Source organism: Colossoma macropomum, unplaced genomic scaffold (assembly GCF_904425465.1).
Source record: "Colossoma macropomum unplaced genomic scaffold, Colossoma_macropomum, whole genome shotgun sequence".
NCBI classification, from domain to species: Eukaryota; Metazoa; Chordata; class Actinopteri; order Characiformes; family Serrasalmidae; genus Colossoma; species Colossoma macropomum.
In genome coordinates, this window is record NW_023494789.1 from 27,407,020 (window position 1) to 27,427,852 (window position 20,833).

General features: G+C 39.1%; 1 protein-coding gene across 1 annotated transcript; it reads left to right on the plus strand.

Annotated features, from left to right (window-relative positions):
• The first annotated feature begins 309 nt into the window (after positions 1 to 309).
• Positions 310 to 3,986, plus strand: sft2d2a (SFT2 domain containing 2a). The gene is made up of 8 exons (XM_036569571.1): positions 310 to 577; positions 785 to 874; positions 1,168 to 1,253; positions 1,961 to 2,042; positions 2,943 to 2,978; positions 3,169 to 3,227; positions 3,357 to 3,386; positions 3,524 to 3,986. Exons 1-8 carry the CDS (start codon positions 512 to 514, stop codon positions 3,573 to 3,575), a joined length of 501 nt encoding a protein of 166 aa, XP_036425464.1. The 5' UTR covers positions 310 to 511; the 3' UTR covers positions 3,576 to 3,986.
• Positions 3,987 to 20,833: the final 16,847 nt, after the last annotated feature.

Below are 20,833 nucleotides of genomic sequence, written 5' to 3' on the forward strand. Positions count from 1 at the left end.
TCACCGCGTGCCTATTGGCGTGACAATCGATTACCGCTCCACATATCAACAACCTGATTGGTCGTCGCTCAGTTCATTTACATAAAGCTCGTCCAGAACGAGAGAGCAGAGAGATGGTGTGCGTCAGCGACTTGATGCGTGTCAGGCTATATTTATATATTGTTATCTCAGACCTCATTGTAGCGATCAATCATTCAAACAATCAATCAATCAATCAATAATTCTGCGTGACGTCACCGGTCACGTCACATATACGCCGCTTAAAAGTTCAGCACCACCGACTTAAAACACCTTTCCGCGTCCCTGCGTGTGCTAACGGTGAACCACTTGTGAAACACGACAGTCACCACCGTGTGGCGCTATGTATATGAGAAACGACCCTTTGCGGTGTTTTCAGGTGAAGTTTTTGTGGGAAGATTCACCTGCCGGTGGACCCGAGAGAGCTCTTCACTGACAAACTCAAACAAATCCAGCCTCCACCGGACTCCCTCAGCAGTGAGAGTGGAAGCCCATGGATAAACTAAGGGCTTTTGTGAATGGTCGAGAAGGAAACAATGACAACCGTAACATTCTCCAGGTGAAGAGATTCCCTTCTTAGTTTCCCTTCTTTGTTATTATCCTGTGTTTATCTCCATCTGTTTGTCTGGACTAATGGACGTTATTAGTCTGTACTTTTCAACTGTGGCTTTATTCGCCATTGAGTTGGTACGCTGTTCTACCTAAAGCTCTGAGTGAGTGTGATCTTTATTCGGGATCTGTGGTGGTCTCTCTCTCTCACTGTCAGGCAGCGAATGAAGCATCCACTCTGGGATGGGGGACCCGGGTGAAAGGCTTCGTAGTTTGTCTAGCCATCGGAGTGGGCTGCAGCATTCTGGTCAGTATGATCTGATATGGTTTTAAAACTTTTACACTAAAAGAACTGTTCGGAAAAGAAGTTAAAAGTCATGTTCAGCTTCCTGGAGCAGAGCTCAGTGGGAGTGGAGGCTGAACTGAGCTGTGTCTCAGGTCTGACCAGCTTTGAGGAATGCAAGAGGAGGAATGCAGTCTTTATGAATATCACAGCCCAACACGTGAAATGTGAAGCTGTCTGTCTGTCTGAGCTAAAATTAGTATGTACATGTATTCTTGTTCAGTATGTAAACAGTTTTTATTTCTCCTGTGCTTTAGGGAGTGTGCTGCCTGTTCATCCCCAAGATAGGCCTGATTCTCTTTATTGTGTTTTACACATTTGGGAATATTTGCTCATTAGCCAGGTGAATCACTTTAACACTTATTTCCACACATTTATTTACCTACCAGAGATGATTATTCTGGACCGGACTGGGCTGATTGGCTGCTGAGTTCCACCATTTTTTTTCTAATTTATTCTGCAAAATTCAGTTGCTAAGATGGAAATTAAGTCATTTCGATTATTTTGATGTTAAATGATTAATTGTAGAGAAGCTCTTAAGCTTACAAGCCTACAACCACAACAACGGTGATAGTGATAGGAACCAGTAGTCGCAAATATAGCCATTTTATTTACTATACAAAATGACTTTTTATATGTACAGTTGATAATGATAAAACAGTGTTAAATCTGGGTGTGGAGGGGGACTATTACTGTGCATGTACTCTGCATGCATCTCTCCACCATAAATAAAAACAAAAAACTATATGTTTTAGCCAAAACTTTATCCCAAAACTGTCATAAAACAATGTCTCAGGCATCAAGTAGTACATTTCTGGAATTTCATGCAATATCATCCTGTGATGTAGCTTTTAGAGTCATTAAGCGCTTCAGACGTCTGGTTCCTATCACCACCATTGTAAACAGTTTCACTAGAATGGAGCGCTTTGCACCAAACCACTCTGAATGACTTTGAAAGACTTACAGTTATTCCAAAATTTAAAAAAAAATCAGTGGAATTCCTTTTAACTAGAAATAATAGAGACTGATGAAATGTGACTTTGCCCACAGCACCATGTTTCTGATGGGACCAGTGAAACAGCTGAAGAGGATGTGTGACAAAACCAGAGCTTTTGCAACAGTTGTCATGATAGTGAGTAAATCATCACCATCAGCACCAATTACAAAGAATCCTTCAAGACCACACACAGACCATATAGGCCACTTATCCTTCTGGGTCGCGGGGGTGCTGTTGCCTATCCCAGCGGTCATTGGGCGAAAGGCAGGAAACACCCTGGACAGGTCGCCAGTCCAACGCAGGGCACGTGTAATACACACATAATACAATCACACACATTCATACCAAGGGGCAATTTAGCATGTCTAATCGAGCGTTCCAAAGACGTGCAGCCAAGCCGATTAAGAGGAAACCCGCGCAGACATGGGGAGAACATGCAAACTCCACACAGAAAGGACACTGGTCGCCCAGCCAGGGAATCAAACCCAGGCCATTCTTGCTGCAAGGCAACGGCACTCGTATCTGGTATATGTCTGAACCTGTCCTTGTGTAAAACATTCACTCAATTTTTTTAAATTAAGCTTGCCATTATATTCATATATGATGTAGTTGTTTCATCAAATGATCAAGTAATCAAACAAACAATTTTGATTTGAACACTCACTGAATGTGAGGTGAGGGAGTAAGTTAAGATTTACCTCTGATATTGCTAAATTAGTCTAGAGGTTGTTAAGTTGTCATACACAAAGTGATTACTTTAGGACTGAGTACTCTGAGTCTGTAATAAGAAGATTGGCCCAAGACTATCCATAGAGTGTGAAGACTGAGATGTAATACAGCTCTTTCTTGAGGAAAGTTACTGCAACTGCATTATTTAGCAAACTCATTAAATTCCATGGTATTCAGGTTTACGCGTCAAATAAAAATTACAGCATTTTATTCAATCTCACTAAAATTGGTGACATCAGGAATGAGTCAGTTTGTCAATGCAAGTGTTACAAAATAATCACTTTTTTTATTTTAATATTTCCATAGACATGCCTGGTGCTTACACTGTGTGCAGTATTTTGGGTGAGTAAATTAATCGAGCAATAAATGCTTGTAAGAACCCAGGGTGCTCCACTGGACTCAGATTAAGCCTAGTCCTAGACTAGAGAGGATTCTATCTTAATTTATCTGAAATGTCGATGGCTTAATTTTTTATCTGGAGGATTAGTCCTAACAATTTTAATTGTACTTTTTACTGTCCCGTTTTTTACAGTGGAAGATATTTGCATTGTCTTTGCTGTTTGTCATTTTGCAAGTCATCGCATTTGCATGGTAAGACCTTTATGAAAACTTGCCTTATGACATTTAGCATGTTGGTTACCCCAGTAAATGCTGTACTTGAGAGCTGCTGATTTTATTAGTATTAACTGCTTTGCAATTATATTTTACTCCTGATTACAGGTATGGCCTCTCATACATTCCATTTGCAAGGTGTGTTCAATTCCAACTATCATTTAATATTTTGATTTGCTTTTTATGTAGTTTCATGAGCACTTACAAAGTGTTATTGTTTGACTAATGAATGAAGATGGATACATTATAATTATTCTTTCCCTTTTTTTCACTAGAGATGCTGTGCTGAAGTTTTTTTCCATGTTGTGCACCATGTGCATGAAATGAAGAGCCTTCAGTGCAGTCTGCTGTTCCTCAGGGTTTCTCTTCACAGGCTTTATTTTGGTCTGGCTTACTTATGGGTTCCTTGCACATAAACTAGATCCAGTATAGTCTAGACCAGCTGAAATGTATAAAGCTGTAAAGGTATTTAATATTTACCGTTATGAAGGAGGTGTTGAAACTAGTAAGCATTTTCAGAAAATGCATTGTGCTGATGTTTTGGTACTGGCTGATCTATGAAGGGCTATAAAATCACTGTTTCATTTTATTATCTGTTTTATTTTCCATCAGATACTTTGCATTAGTTTGTTCAGACCGATGTAGGATTTAAGAAACGTGAAACGTGCCTGAGCTGATCCAGGGGAGGTTGGCCTCACAAACTGCATTTATGTTTAATGCCTTAATGTATCTGCGATCTTTAAATAAATGTAAATAATAAATAAATTCTTGTATCAGTTTTATGATAAATTGTGCATTTTCTATTTAATGATGTTGTGCTGCCTGTTGCCCACGAGCGACATCTAGTGGTCATTTGTTATAGCAGTTTGTATTAAGTTTGTACCTTTAGAGTTGCCGTAGTTCAACCTGTAACTTTTTTATAGTGCTTCATCTGAGTAAACATTACTATCATTAAAATTTGGCCTCTTGGAATTCATTGGAAGAACCTGTTATCTATCTGCCGAGCTAACAGGCACGAGCACTACGGCACTTTAACGGGCAGAATAGACGTCGTTCTTTTATTTTGACAAGTCTTGAGATTGTCCAATAGAGTGTGAGAGCAGGACGATGGAGGCTGATGATTGGACAGTTCCAGTTTGTACATGCCCCGTCCTTGAGGAAGCTTGTAAAGTGGTGCGCAGTGACGGACAGTAAACTTTGAATTGTCAATTTTTGGACTGTGTAATGGAGCTAAATGCTATTCTAAAGAGCAAATTTTATTAAATAAAAATGTTTTCCGGACAAAGACAAGTCGGAATTATCAGAGGTTATGCAAGGTTTGTTGTGCTATGTGAGTTAGCCTGGCTAGCTGGTTTGGTCTGGAAGCAGCAGCAAAGGACAGTTTAATACTGAGCTACTTTAAGTTACAGTAGAGCTAATTTTCCAAATTTACTGTGCTCTGTAACTGCTTGCCTGGTCTTTTAATACCAAAACCTTCTGTTACTCAGACTTTCAGTCTCAAAGTTTGATCTTCTTTAACATCCTTAGTTTAGTGAAATTACTGCGCCCTGGAGGCAGCAAATGAGGCGTCCACTCTAAGAGGGGGACCCAGCCAGGAAGCTGTATAATTTGTATAGTTATAGGACTTGGCTGCAGTGTTCTGGTTAGTATGATCTGAAATTGTTTTTAAACTTTTACTCTAAGAAAATTATTAGGAAAAAAGTCATTTACAGTTTCCTGGCAAAGCACAGTGGGAGTGGAGGCTGAACTGAGCTGTGTCTCTGGTCTGACCACCTTTGAGGAATGGAAGAGGAGGAATGCAGTCTTTATGAATATTGCAGACAAACCAGGGGTGTGACCACACAGACTGATCACAGGCCTATCCAATCAAATATGGAAATAGTATTTATTAAGCCATTTTATGAAGATAATTTTCATAGTTCTCCAATCACTGCCTAGCAGCTGTTGCTATCTACCGTTGCCTCAAGCTCAGTTCATTATCAGTGTTTAAATGTGAAGCTCCAGTTGCAGTTAAAAGATGTAACTGGAGACGTTTAAATACGAGACTCTGTCCCGTATGGTATGTCAATTTCTACTCCAAAGCCAAAACAAATTTTAAAAATGTAGTTCGTTTTCCATGAATTTGTAATTATATTGCTCCTTTACCACAAAGGCTGAAATGAGCTTTGTGAAAATGTTAAAGCAAACGTCTAAAGACTTCTAAAGGCATCTACATCGTAAAAAAAAAGGTATTTTCACTGTAAATTTCACAATACCTGTTTTTTGATAAATAAACCATACATATACTGTATTTTATCGCTGCTGCTGTTAATTTACAGAAATATGTCAGTTCACAAAAACAAACCATCACTTTATTTTACACACATTAAGTGGTCGTTATTGTTATCATTATGGTAAAATACTGTATGCCAATGACTACTTGAACTAAGGAAACTGATGAATTATAGTAAAAGGCATAGCTTCTAAGAAATTAAATTGAGTATAATTTTACAGAATTTTACCATCATTGAGGAAACATTAATTTATGGCTAATTAATGGGTTGTCTGGCACCCCTGCTGCTGAAGTTTTGTCAGAAAGACAACTACGACATGGTCGCTATGGTATCTCTACCACGGTTTACCATAGTATGGTATCATGTTGTTTGTCCTATCGCGCTAAGCCCGAGCTAACGTGCTATCATGCTAATTGCGGACCAGCGCGCTAGCTAACGTGCTGGCTAACGTCAGTTTTCTTTAGCCAACTAAGGCAAAGCTGTCACCGCTGGCGTGTTAGCACGTTAGATAACATAGCCTTATGAACATGATATATACTAATATAAATTTCTAGAGGAACCCAATAAGAAACAGCAGCTATTCAGCACTGGTCAGTTTATTGATGACAACACAGAAGTGTTACCTACCATAAGAACATAGAGAATTTTATTAACATTTTGATGTATGTTCATCAAAAATTTTATAATCATATAAAATGAATCATATCATGATCATGTTCTTAATCATATAATGATCGAGAATGCAAATTAACATAATTGGTTGATATGAAGGCAAATGTATATACAAACCTAATTCCAAAACGTTTGGAGATAATGTGAAATGCGAATAAAGACAGAAAGCAGTGATTAGTGAATGCACTTTTTTCTCTGATTAAACAAAAGCAGAACAAAGACATGATATTTAATGTTCTATCTTATCGGCTTCATTGTTTTTGTAAATATACACTCATCCTGAAATTGATGCCTGCAAAACGTTCCGAAAAAAGTACAGGAACAATTTGAGCAATGTTATGAAATGTTCAAAAACATTTTAAACAGGTGATCTAATCATACTTGAGAGTAAAAGGAGTGCTCAGGAAAAGCCTAGTACTTTAAGTAAGGATGGGTCAAGGCTCACCACTTTACCAAAAAATGCATCAAGGAATAATCCAGTAGTTTAAAAACACCTTTCCTCAGTGAGCAGTTTCAAGGATTTTAGGTATTTCACCTTCTACAGTGCATAGTCTTAGCAAAACAGTGGAAACTGTTATTGTGGTCTGACGAGTCAGTCCTTCGAATTGTTTTGGAAATAATGGACATTGTGTTCTCTGGATGAAAGAAGTAAAGGACCATTCAGATTGTTACCGTCATAAAGTTCAAAATTCAGCATCTGTTATGGTCTGTGTGTGTGTGTGTGTGGGGGGGGGTGTATTAGTGGGTAACCTGGTGGTGGAGCAACATGTGCTGCCTTTTAGATGCCGTCTTTTTCAGGGATGTCCAAGCTTATTTCAACACGACAACACTAAGAAACATGCACGTGTTACAGCATGGCTGCGTAATCAGAGAGTGCTAGACTGACCTGCCAGTATAATTAGAGAAAGACAAAAAAATCAGCTTTTACATCTGGATCAGTTGGTGTTTTTAGTCCCCAAATGATTACTAAATGCTATTAAAAGGAAAAGTGATGTAACATAGTGGTAAACATGCTCCCATCACGATGTTTTTGGAATGTGTTGGTGGCATCATGTTTGGAATGAGCATATATTTACAAAAAAAAAAAAAGAAAAAATCAACGTTCATAAAGTAAAACATCAAATGTTGTCTTTTTGTACCCTTTACAATTTAATACAGGTCAAACAGAATTTACTAATCACTGCTTTCTCTTTTTTTTATTGGCATTTCACATACTGTCCCAAATTATTTAGAAGTGGGTTTGTACTTGATGCTGCTAGTTTGCTCGTTTTTCCTTTGTTGTGGTTTCATATTGCATCTTCATTTTGTCGTGAAGGGCGTAAATCAATAGTGAACTTACCAAGAACTCTGTGTGTAATAAGTCTTTTTAATGCAATATTGCATTAATGCAATAAAGCTAAAAGTCTACATTCAGTCACATCTTAATTGCTTCATTTCAAATCTATTGTGGTGGTGTATGGAGGTAAAATTACAGAAATTCTGTTACTGTCCAAATACTTACAGGAACCACTGAGTGTTACTGGGAAGGCGGCATCTGTGTGATCGGAAGAGCTATGGTGCCACTCAGCATCTATAAAGACGTCTTGGTCCATCATGTCGAGGAAAGGTTCATTCTCTGCTGACATAGCTAGTTTGTCATCGTGCCGTGTTCTTTGAATCACTTCACTGTTGAGGCCGTCTGTTTCATCAATGACAGGAACAGTATCTGTGCTGCTTGGCAAACTGTGGGGTGCCACAGTGATGTCAAGCTTTTCTTTAACATGGATACTCTTGGCACAGAGTGTATAAAAGGAGCTGCATTCGTTAATCAGAATGCTGGTTCTGAATGCACTGATGCTGGATGGCTTATGTGCTCTTCCCATGCACATTTCTCTGATAATTAACCTTCCAAGGTCAAGACGTTGGGCAAACAGTGAATCGTGTGGTCTGTTGCACTGCTCTCACACTTTGCGAACTTGCAGTAAGTCTCAACCAATGAGAAAGGAGGATTTGAGTCTAAAGGAGTAATCTTATCCACCAATGAGCTGAGATGTGGATATTGTTTGCCGATTTCCAGTTATGGGATCTCAGATCTGTCGTCTGGTAACATGTTACACTCTGTCAGCATGGGGAGAGAGATTTGCATCCTTCCATCCATTGACCCCACAAGAGTTTTTTGCGTGTCGCCCAGCCATCTCAAATACTCCAGAGCACGTTTTCAGGGAGTATGGAGCTCCAGCCACCCTGATGCAAATGATATAAGAACTTGGTCCATGCCAATGACTTGTTACTTTGCTCATCAAGGATGGCGTAGGTTTTTATAGCTCTTTCTCTCTGACCAACTGAGTACACTCTGACAAACAAGTTTGTGGAACAATATTTTCCTGCTCCCTGCTGCACTGACTTTGGTGCAGAAGGGTTTCTCTTTGTTGCTGTTACACTCCTTGCACTCTACAGGCTTGACACAGTTCTTAGCAACATGAACAGACAAAGCACAGCATCTGTAGCATATATTCTTTTTGCTTGAGGAGGGCTTGCCTCTCTTCTAATGGTTTGTTTCCACAAAAGGTGAGGCTTGTTGTGTAAAGGACACTATTTGTCTGGTTCATCTAACATCTTCACTGTTGAATGACTGTGGCTGGACTCGGAATTTACTAAAATGTTTTTCTTACCGCAACAGGTGTTCTGATGTGGGGTTTTTCTCTGTCTTGACTATCCTTGTTATGCAGGCAAAGCTGGGATGATTACGGGTCTTAGCTTGATCACGCACAAACTTCACAAAGAAAAGGAAAACGAGGGTGTTGCTCTGTATTCTTCTTTGTGGCAGGACCCTAAAGTGATCCACTTTTCTTGTAACAGTGGGAGCTTTCTAACAATTGGAGCTAAAGTGAGAGACTTTATGAGAAGGCATATAATCTTGCTTTGTGTTGTGGAAGAATTGTTTGGTCCCGTTTAGTATCTGCTGGTTGCACAGGGATTTAGCTTTAAAGCTCTCATAGAATTAGTTTTTCAGACTTTTCCCTTTGCTCATGTTTAACTCAAAAATGGATTGTATTCTTATTTCAGAAGAAAGTTGTGATGCTGAGAATGGTGTAATTTAGCAGCACTTTAAACTCAGTCCTTAAACATGAGTGTCCTATTCTAAGCAATTCTAAGGGGGAGGCGCTGCTGCTGCTCTAATGCAGTGCTGTCTCTGCTGTAGTACCAGAGATCATCACAGACCATAACAGACCTCATATGTTGAGGGATAGAAATAACGTTGCTGACAGCTCTTTATATTCTTTGTTTTAAGATTTCAGCTATTGGAAAGAATAACGTCAGTATTTGCCATATATTGGTGTTTACAGTATGTTAATGTCAGTGAAAAGGCTGAGGCTGAATTTGCTTTCATGGTCGCCAGATTGTTGCTTGAGTTTTCTGCTGTGAGGTGCCAGAATGAAACTGCTGCAGCATTTAAGGTGGAAAATTCAAACACTCATTCAGATTTGTGTGAAAAGGTCATCGTAACACAGTTTTCTATCCTTAAATTCCTCAACCTGTAGATTGAAATTAAGAGGCGGCAGCTCTGTTGAAGGCCAGTCAGAGAAGATTTTTACCAGTTGAAAAAAAAATCAATTTATCATTATTTCCTTAAGTTCTTGTAAATCTGAGTTTAATAAAAAATTAATGTGTTACTAAACACAGGAAAAGAGGGAGAGAAAGAAGCTGAAGGAGACTGACAGGACTGAAGGAGCAGATCTGATGGAGGTTAGTGATCAAGAAGAAAGCGGGGGAGAGTTGTTTAAGCTTTCAGTTAAAATTAATACTGAATTTAACTGAGAAAATATAGTGTTTGTCACCATGACTATGAAATTCTGTCACATAGCTTATTAAACATGCCTACAGAGCAAAGTCAGACTGAACTGATCTATAATAATATATTTTGGACCTTTCAGCTTATGTAAGAGAGAGAGGAGAGAGCACTGCTTAACTTCTGTACATTTGCTTGATCTATGCCTGTTGTAATGGATGGATATATTGTTTGTTATACTGGCTCTGAGCTTAATACAGACTATGAAGACACAGATCTACTGTGTGTCAATTTGAACAAATAACCATTTTTGATGTACTCAACACGGCTGATGTACTTGACATTTTCTGTCTGTTGCTCCTCTAAAAGTGCATTATAAACATTTTGGGGCCTTCAAAAAAATTATCTTTGGGGACCATGCTCCCTAGCCCCCCCTATTGATGAACCTCTTGTGACACCCCTGTATATAGGTAGTGTAAGCCTCCCCGCTGTTGCTGTGATACAGTTCATCTTTGGTGTGTAAATGTATTTTCTTTTTGCTTGCCTTAGGGTTATATTTATTTTTGTAGTGTGCTTGATGAGTTTGATTGTGTGTAACTGGTTTATAGTGGGGTGGGATTACTTTAAAGGCCTCTGGTTTGTGGTTGTCTGTATACTGTATGCCTTAAGCTGGGGTGTGAGTGTTTTAGGACCTTGTGCCTAATTTACCTCTAATGGCATTGTCCTCTGATAATTAGCCTACTTCAGAAAGCTCTTTTATTGAATGGATTTCATCATCTAGTGGATTGTATTTGTGTTTCTAAATTGGCAAAGATATGCCATAATAAATTGTTGAATTTCTCCCTAATGATTGGTGTTGATTTTAGAGACTGGTTGGTTTGGCTGCTTAAGCCGTGGAATAAATAAAACTGTCCTACTGTATGAGCTTCAATCTGTTTCTGAGTGCCTCATTTAAAATAATCCATCCCCTATTGCAGCAGAGTCTTTGATTTTACAAAAAGGAATGTGTAACTCCTTGATGAGGGTCACATGTGCTTGTGCTTTCATCATATCTGCTCCTAGCTGAGCGAATGAGACTTGTGTCTTTGCAGCCTCTGCTTTAGCATGTGCTCTGACAGCCACAGCACTGGCAGAAGAAAACTGAATTATGAGGAGGAGCTGGAGCAACATGATCTTGTTTTAAGAGTTTTTTCCATGCTTTTCTCATAAATTATCCCTGCTTTTTAAGATGGCCTCCAGAATGATAAAATATGCATTACAAAGTGCTTGTGTGTTGAGCTCACCTTACCAAACATATCATAAAATATCATTACACTCTGTACATAAGATCTCAGATGTGAGAATGTAAAAGAATCACCATTACATTAACAGTTTTTAGCTTGATGCTAATATAAATGGAAATTCCCATAGACTTGCAAACAAATTAGCACCATTTTCCACTATATAAATTCTTAGTGATACCTTCACACAAATCACAGTTTTTACATAAGAAGGAATGCAAGTAAGTAACTTACATATGGTTTTCAAGGCCTAATAAGGGAAGTTTTTTTTTTCTTTTTTCAGGACACTCAGGGTAAAATTAATTTTTAAAGTGTATTAAATGATACAAGTGAGTGTTTTACATTAAAATTATACATTTTATTTGATTTGTGAACACAGCATAAATAAGAGAAAAAAAAATGGGGAATAACTACAGGTGCAGAGAAAGGACAAAATACATACATCTAATAAGCCATAAAGAACAGTTACAAACTTGCAAGATAAAATTTAAAAAGTAATTTTATGTCTACTAATAATCAACCACATTAATAATACCAAAAATATATATGTAAATGAAATTATTAAAGTAAATTATTCCATCTGCTGTCGGCTCCTTGACCCTGTGTGGCCACCAGAAAGGAACAAAGCTGCAAGCTTATTTTATTTCTGCAATCATTATGAAGGAGTTGTTGAAACTACAAATTTGATATTTTAGTTCTTTTGTTATAATTTTTTGTTGTATGTTCTGTTAGACTTTGATCTGGCTGATTGGCAAAGCACTGTAAGACTACATTTTATTTTACTGTTTTTGTTCTGTTCTTAGCTTATAATAAATGGCACTCCCTGCTGAGGACTTTTAGTTTGGCAGCCTGTGTCTTTCCCTTGCAATGGCTAAGCAGGAAATAGTTCGGTCTAATACTTAAACAGCTTTGCTGTCTAAAGTTAATCTGCTGTAATCTTGTTTGTTTAACCTATCGAAAGCATCGTCTGTAAGTGTTTATGATATCATACAGACCCTAGATTAATATTTTATAAGTATTTGTTAACTTAAGCACTGTTGAAACGTGCTGCCTTGTTCCTATATTCTCCTACTGTTAGCTCAGCCTCTATTCTTTGTCACCGTGTGTGTTAAACCATATAAGGAGAGCTTAAAGCCCTTTATATACAAGATTTGTAATTTGTCAATGCAGTTTGTATAGCTTTAAAATGCTTATTCTACTAAATGTTTCATAATCAGTGGAGCATTGTATTCAGTAGCCTTCTCCAGTCACCCTGTACTGTTGAGTTTTATTAAGCATGTTATAGCTCAAATAGCATTACTCACACTGTATATTGTTATTCTTATTTCTAGTTTCACTCAGCACATGAATGTGCAGCTCAATAAAGCACAGAAGCTTGGAGGCTATATCCTGACTTACATGTATTCCTTTGAATGGAGTTTGGCTTGCTGTTGAATTAATACTAAGGCAAAGGCAGAGATGCTTGAGGCAGCTGCGGAACAAGAGGGTGACTAGCTCTATATTAAAAAAAAATCACCCCACCATGGCACAAAGCACAAGTAAATACCCATGTGAGAATGTCAGTGACTGAGTCATGCATCTTACACAACAGCCCATGTCAGCTGTCAGCTCAACCCATGAGCATAAGTTAGCCGAACACAGCATTAGGCTAACAACTTATGTAGCTTAGACCACATTAAAGCAGGAAAACAGCCAGTGTGTCATAACTGATGTGTGCCTACCAGAATGCAGCCAACCAGGACACCAATTCAGTTCACTTCATCAGAACAATAGAGAGATTCCTCCTCTTGCTCAAAGAGAAGGCCAATAGTCTAGCGATTGGTTCCAACAACCTAAGCCAGCCCCCTCACAGCACATAGCTTTATCAGCACCATCTCCCTCAGAGGGTCTTCTAATGATGGATTTAGCTAGATATTTAGTTTGATTAGAACTTTGGCCTGTCTCACTTCGATGATCATCCTGAAAGCTGCAGAGCATGGATATCCTCTCTTGTCCACATGATTACAGACTTAGAGCACAGCAGGGAGGAAGAAGTGCATGCTGCATTGTCACCTGCTGTGAATTTAGATTTATGGCAAAGGGCTTTCAGGAAAACCTGCTCAAAAATATGTCTCATCAAAGTATATCCAAAGAGAATCCTGAACATGCCATTAAGACGTAGGCCATGTTTGACGACCAAAGCAACAGATCTTTAGCTACATCAGTGCATTTTCTTACACGTTAAAAACCTGTGCTGGAATGACAGAAGCTTCAGGCAGGAAAGCATACGGTTATCAGATTGAAGCAGGAAATGGTCAAGTTATTCTACTCCCAATGCTAATTGAGTGCAATGAAATACTGAATAACTGAGACTAAATTCCCACCCCAGAAGCAGGTTTGCGTCATCCTCACCTTATGCGCATTACAACAGAGATCTCAGCATCAGAACCCGATGCCAACATCATTATCCTCTTCAGAGTTTAAAAAGTGAGACAACATCAGTAGACCTCACAATGCACCCTTTGCTCAGAAACTAGATGTTGGGTAGGTTCTCATAGCTGATTTTTACCTAGGAAAAGCCCACTGTGCACAGCTCCAAGACGAATGTGCTGAAGAATGGAACTCCATCATTCTTCACTCCATGCCACGTCCACTTAAAAGAAAGTGTCAACCGCAGCCCTAAGTTACATGCTTTCAAAAGTGACTGGGGAAGCAAATTAGATGATGGACTTGGGCTCAGTGTCATCAAAAGAACATGTGACGATGACAAGCCCACTCTTAATATCAAAGATGAAGTCTTTTTAACACTTATGGATAAAGAGGTCTACCTCAAACAGCTGGCTGGCCCCTCTTCCTTTCACAACCCCCAGACAGCCTCGTCCAAACAAGTTTGCTATTTGTCATCTAAGAAAGTCAGACCGAATCAGAGTTGTATTCAACTCTAGCGTGCAGTACAATGGCATCTCCCTGAACAATGTTGTCTTTATAGGACCTGACTTGAATTATAGTCTCCTGGGTGTCCTAGTCCGCTCTAGGAAGAAACATGTGATAGTGTCAGCAGACATAGAACAGATCTTTCATTGTTTCATTGTGCGGGAAGACCATCAGGATTACTTGCGCTTCTTCTAATTTCATGATAATGACCCCAACAAAGGCATCATGGAATTTAGGATGAAGATCCATGTATTTGGAAATAGCCCTTTACCAGCAGTGGCTATGTACAGCCTGATGAGAGCTGCAAGAAAAGGAGAAAGCAGTGTGGCCCTGACACCAGACAGTTCATGGAGTACCAGTTCTATGTGGATGATGGACTAATTTCTCTACAAACAGACAAGGAAGCCATCGATCTACTCAGGCGGACGCAAGCATCCCTTGCCCGAATCATATCTCACAAGTTGGCATCAAACAGCACAGAAGTACTGAAAGCTTTTCCTTCCGACAACCACGCCAACGACATTAAAGACATAGACCTTGAAGGGAAAGTTGCTCATGCACAGCATAGCCTTGGTTTAATTTGTGAAGTAGAATCTGATATTTTCACTTTTCAAGTGTCAGTCAGTGATAAGCCCTTTACACATCGATGAGTCCTATCCACAATCAGCTCTTCACTTCGATCCTCATGTCATTGCAGCTGCTGTCACTATACAGGGAAGATTTTTACTTAGAGAACTCTCTACAGAGACTGGAGACTAGGGCACACCTTTGCCGCTAGACAATGTGGTAAGTGGGTGACAGGGAGAAACTCCCTTCAAGACTTACAGTAGCTTCATATTGCCCCGCACATACACAGCAAGCTTTCTCTGTGAAATAAAAAGAAGAGAAATCTTTGTCTTGTTGCGTCAACAAAGGCTATAGATGCAGTTGCCTATCTCAAGACAACAAAGACGGCCAAGTCAATGCTGGCTTCGTCCTGGGAAAAGTGAGAGTGCTATCAGTAGAGATAGCAAAGCTCATAGTGCGAGAGATTGATTTTGAGCTGGACGCAACGACATTTATCGACTGCAAGCGTATTTTGACTCATATACAATGACTCAAGAGGGGTTCCATGTATATGTCCATAACAGAGTGCAGAGGATCAGACACAACCAGAGCAGTGGCATTTTGTGCCCACAGAGCACAATCCTGCTGATCATGCCTCAAGGTCTGTTTTGGCATCTCAGCTAGATTCTATTCCTTGAGCACAGTTCAAAGAGCTATTGCATCTCTCATCCGTGTAGCTCGTTCCTTTATGTCCTCTTCCAACCCACCTGAGTGCACTGGCTGGCATCGCTGTTCTAAACCCCACACAGTCAGAGGTTTGTTACAGGCCACCAATGTAATCCAGAATGTGCAGAGACCAGTCTTTCCTTAAGAGTACAACACACTCTCACAAGTGGTTCCTGTACCAAAGAAAAAGTCACCTGCAAAGCTCAGTCCTGTCTTGAATGAAAATGGTCTAATCAGAGTAGGGGACAGGTTGAAACAATCAGAACTGGAGACTGGTGCGAAAAATCTTGGAAAGCATCATGTTTCTACATTAATTATACGCCACTATCATAAAAAAGTGGAGCGTCAAGGCTGAACATTGACAGAAGGTGCCTTTCATGCTGCTAGATTTGGGTTGATATGTGGTAAAAGATGCATGAGCTTTGTGGCAGAACAGAGAGACAGAAGATGTCAGATTTGCCTAAAGAGTGACTGACAATGTCGCCGCCATTAACAAACTCTGTCCTGGGTATTTTCGGCCCCTGGACCATTACTGCACGCTGCACAAGAAGAGTCCAGGTTTTCACTAAGCACTGGGCGGTGCTTTTTACTTGTATAAGCACTCGTTCAGTTCACATCAAGGTCATTGAGTCGATGAACACCTCTAGTTGTGTTAGTGCAATAAGGAGATTCTTCGCAAATTTGTGGTCCAGCCAAGAAGTTTCATTCCAATTGCAGAACCAATTTCATTGGGGCCTGCAATGAGCTTGAGTTTCACAAAGTGGCAAACGAGTCGATGCTACCATACTCTTCACACATGGGAGGAGTATGGAAACGGATGATTGGTGGTCTCAGGCAGAATCTTGGATTCTGTGCTGACATGCACAAAGTCCTCCAGCCTCACCCACAAAGTCCTATGCATGCTTATGGCAGAAGTTTCCACTATCATTAACTCAAGACCGCTTGTTCCTGTTTCCACAGATGTAGACTCACCATTGATACTTACCCAAGCAATGCTACTCACCCAGAGGGCAAATGTTAAACCTCCACCTGGGAACTTCACAGGACAAGATTTGTACAAACAACAGTGGTGCCAGGTTCAAAGCCTGGCAAACCAGTTTTGGAACCACTGGAAATCAGAGTATCTACATACCCTGCAAGTTCGTCGTAAATGGCTGTCACTACCAAACATTCAAGCAAGTGACCTTGTGCTCGTCAAAGATGGCCAGACAGTTAGAAATGGGGGGGGGGCATGCAAGAAGTTCCTGAGTCCTGTATCTGAAGTCATCCTGCTCATGAGAAAGGACTGAACATTAATCGCAGTATAGTTATATGTGGCATCTATACAGATACCAGGCGGGGAGTGTTCTTTGCTTATGCAGCCATGCTTTGCTGTCTAAAGTTAATCTGCTGCAATCTTGTTTGTTTATCCCAATTGAAAGTATCGTCTGTAAGTGTTTGATATCATACAGACCCTAGATTAATATTTTATAAGTATTTGTGGGTTGTTTACTTTAGCACTTTAATCTTATTTGTGTTGAAAATCCCTATGTAGCCTTGTTCCTATATTCTCCTACTGTTAGCTTAGCCTCTATTCTTTGTTCTTATGTGTGTTAAACTATATAAGGAGAGCCTAAAGCTATTTATATACAAGATTTATAATTTGTCAATGCGGTTTGCATGGCTTCAAAATGCTTATTCTACTAAATGTTAAATTGACAGTACGTTAGTTTCATACTTGTGTACTTTCAATACGTAAGTTTCTTTCATCAGCAGAGCATTGTATTCAGTAGCCTTCTCCAGTCGCCTGTACTGTTATTATTGAGCATGCTAAAGCCCTAATAACACTACTCACACTGTATGTTGTTATTCTTATTTTTCTTTATAGTTTTACTCCTATTCACTCAGTGCATGAATGTGCAGCTCAATAAAGCACTGAAGCTTAAAGGCTATATCCTGACTCCCCAAATGTATTCATTTGAATGCGGTTTGGCTTGCTGTAGAATTGTGTACATATATACACACAAGGAGAACAGAGTTCAATTTTTCCGTCAAATATTTTGCACTACTTTGTTGTTTAGCCCCATTTAAGATTTTAGAAACATGAAACATGTCTGAACTGGTTCAAAGAAGGCTGGCCTCACAAAGTGCCTTTACATTTAATACCTTAATGTATCTGCTAATGTATTTTTAAATAAATGTAAATAAATAAATTTATAAGTTTTCAGTTTGTGTACGCTTGTTCCAGGAAGCAGCTCGTAAAGTGGTGTGCAGTAGTGGACAGTAAACTTTGAACTCTCAGTTTCTGGACTGTATAGTAGTAATGATGCACGACTCTGGGTTTTCTAGAGTCTCAACTCCACTTAATTTCAACCAAAATACCGCAAGAGCGAGTTATAAAGAGATATGGTGGAGGTTAAACCATCCTAAACCTAGTTTACCCATTTTTGAGTAGCTACAGATTACAGTGGCATTATGGTAGTTCGTAAGTAAGTGCAAAGTAGCCTTGACAAATGATTATAGCTGATGAATGTTTGAACACATCTTACGCAATGAGCTAGTAATCATTACTGTAATCATAACTCTTGAAATTGAACTACTTTTAATCAGTGTTTTTTTTAAAGTTATGTTCCGGAGCAGTTGGATGTTATCTCCTGTTGCTGAAGTTAGCTTCTTATCAAAATTTTCCGTTCCACCTTAAATGATACAACAGTTGCTCCAGCATCAGAATGTAACTGCAACCCCATTTAAGATGGAACTGGAAAACGAAATAAAAAGCTGACGAAAAAGAAGAATAATCACGTTCTGTGAGAAATGTTTATTTTTTGGGTTTGGCTTTAATTACACCAGATTTCAAAGTTCCAGACCAGTTGGACATTATCGTCTGTTTCTCTTTTCACGAGGCTGAAGTTGGCTTCTTATCCAAATTTTCTGTTCTGCCTTAAATGATAAAGCACAGGTGCCAGAATGTAACTGCAACTCCGTTTAAGGTGGAACAGCACACCTAAATAAGAAGCGGATAAAAAGAAGCCAAATTTAGCTTTTAATTTAATTTAAGCAAATTTTTCCTTCTTCAAGCATCTCAAATAATTTTCGAATCTTAATCTTTATGTTTATCTTCATCTGTTAGTCTGGGCTAATGGAAGTTATTAGTCTGTATTTTTAGAACGTGGGCATTATATGCCACAAATTGGTGTGCTGTTCTTGCTGATGCTCCTGAGTGAGTGTGGTCTGTGGTGGTCTTTCTCTCACTGTCAGGCAGTGAAAGAAGTGTGCATTCAGAGATGGGCCTGGCTGAAATCTTGGCAAAGAATCAGACTCATAAAACTCAAGCTCTTACCTGCATTACGTACACCTCCATCAACATGTCCCTCGAGCCAATTACGATGAAAAACCACAAATTCAACAGAATGAAAGTTGACTCCAAGCATTTCCACTCTCACAGTCATTGGCCACAAGTCAATCTTGACTCCCAGATGTACCGGAGTTGAAAAATCAACTCCCCATCACTACAACTGCAGCATTTTCAGGTGAAGTTTCCATGGAAAGATTTACCTGGCAGTGGACCCGGGAGACCACTTCACTGAAAGAGAAACTTTAGGAAAATAAATCAAGTACGAAACTACTTCAGCAATTAGCCTCTCGTGTTAAAGACCATGGGCAGTCAAAAAGGAAACGATGGTTGTAATAAACGCAAGGTAAAGTGATCTTCCTTCTTCAAGCATCTCAAACAATTTTCAACTTGTAATCTTTGTTTATCTTCATCTGTTTTAAAACGTGGGCATTATATGCCACAATTTGGTGTGCTGTTGTTGCTAATGCTCCTTAGTGAGTGTATATCTGAGTGAATGTGGTCTGTGGTGGTCTCTCTCTCACTGTCAGGCAGTGAAAGAAAAGTGCATGGCCCAGCTGAGAGACGTTAAAAATTCTGTGGCCAAGCTGAAACCCTCCTTTAAGGCCAGGCTGAAATGCTTCATGTGTGTGGCCATCGGACTCTGCTGCATCGCTGTGGTTAGTATGATCTGAAATTGTTTTTTTAAACTTACACTCTAAAAGAATAGTTCAGAAAAAAAGTTTCAAGTCATTTACAGCTTCCTGCCAGAGCGCAGCGGGAGTGGCGGCTGAACTGAGCTGTGTCTCTGGTCTGAGCAGCTTTGAGGAATGCAGTGTTTAGAAATATTACAGCTAAACATGTGTCTAAAAGATGAAATGTAATGTTGTGCTGTCTGTTTGACCACAAATTGGTCTGTGAATTGGTGTTCATGTATTCTTGTTCTGTATGTAAATAAATTACCTCTCTTGTTCTTTAGGGAGTGTGCTGCCTGTCTATTCCCATTATAGGCCTGACTTACTTTAGCATGTTTTACACGTTTGGGAATATTTGCTTCTTAGCCAGGTGAATCACTTTCACACTTATCCCATACATTTATTTACTTACCAGAGAAGATTATTGATTTTAGACCTGAGCTGATAGGCTGCTGAGTTAAAGATGAATTCCACCATTTCTTCTAAATTTTAGTTTCCACCATTTCTTCTAAATTTTAGTTTTAATCTGAAACTTACTGATTCAGATTTTCTTTACAGTGGTGGAGATAGGAACCAACAGTCGTGATGTCTACAACACAAATATAGGCATTTTATTTACTGCACACAATGACCAGTGAACTTACTTATGCCTCCTGAGTTTTTATATGTAATGTTGATAATGGTAAAATAGTAGTAAATTACTTATGCATAATGTGATTTTTCCCACAGTGCTATGAACAGTAAAGCCAATAAAACCAGAGTCTTTGCAACAGTTGTCATTATGGTGAGTAGATCATCACCACCATCAGCATCGATCCAAACTTACAAATTACCACTTACACAAAAAACCTCAAAACCATATTTATTTGTCCTTTATTATAATTAGTTATGAAACACCCTAACATCACACTTCACTTAGGAAGAAGTCAAATCTATTTTATTCATATCTGGCATATGACTAAACTTTAAAAACATATTGAATCCAATCATATTGGCACTATATTCATATATGGTGCAGCCATTGCATCAAATGATGGCGTAATCAAGAAAACCAGATATGATGTGAACGTTGAATGTGCAGTGCTGTGAAAAAATATGTGCTCCCAATTTCTTCTATTTTTGCATATTTATCACACTTGAATGTTTCAGATCATCAGACTACTTTTAATATTAGACAAAGATAACCCAAGTAAATGCAAAATGCTGGTTTTAAAAGACGATTTCATTTATTGAAGAAAAATGCTTTTTCAGCCCTGCCAGGCCCTATGTGAAAAAGTAATTGCCCCCCTTAGCTATTAAATCAAATAGTTAACCAAATTCAATTGACTGTTGGGTTCAGTGTCACAATTGGGTCTCACTTGCCTCAGTTTAGGTCAATGTACATGATTCCACAAAAAGAAA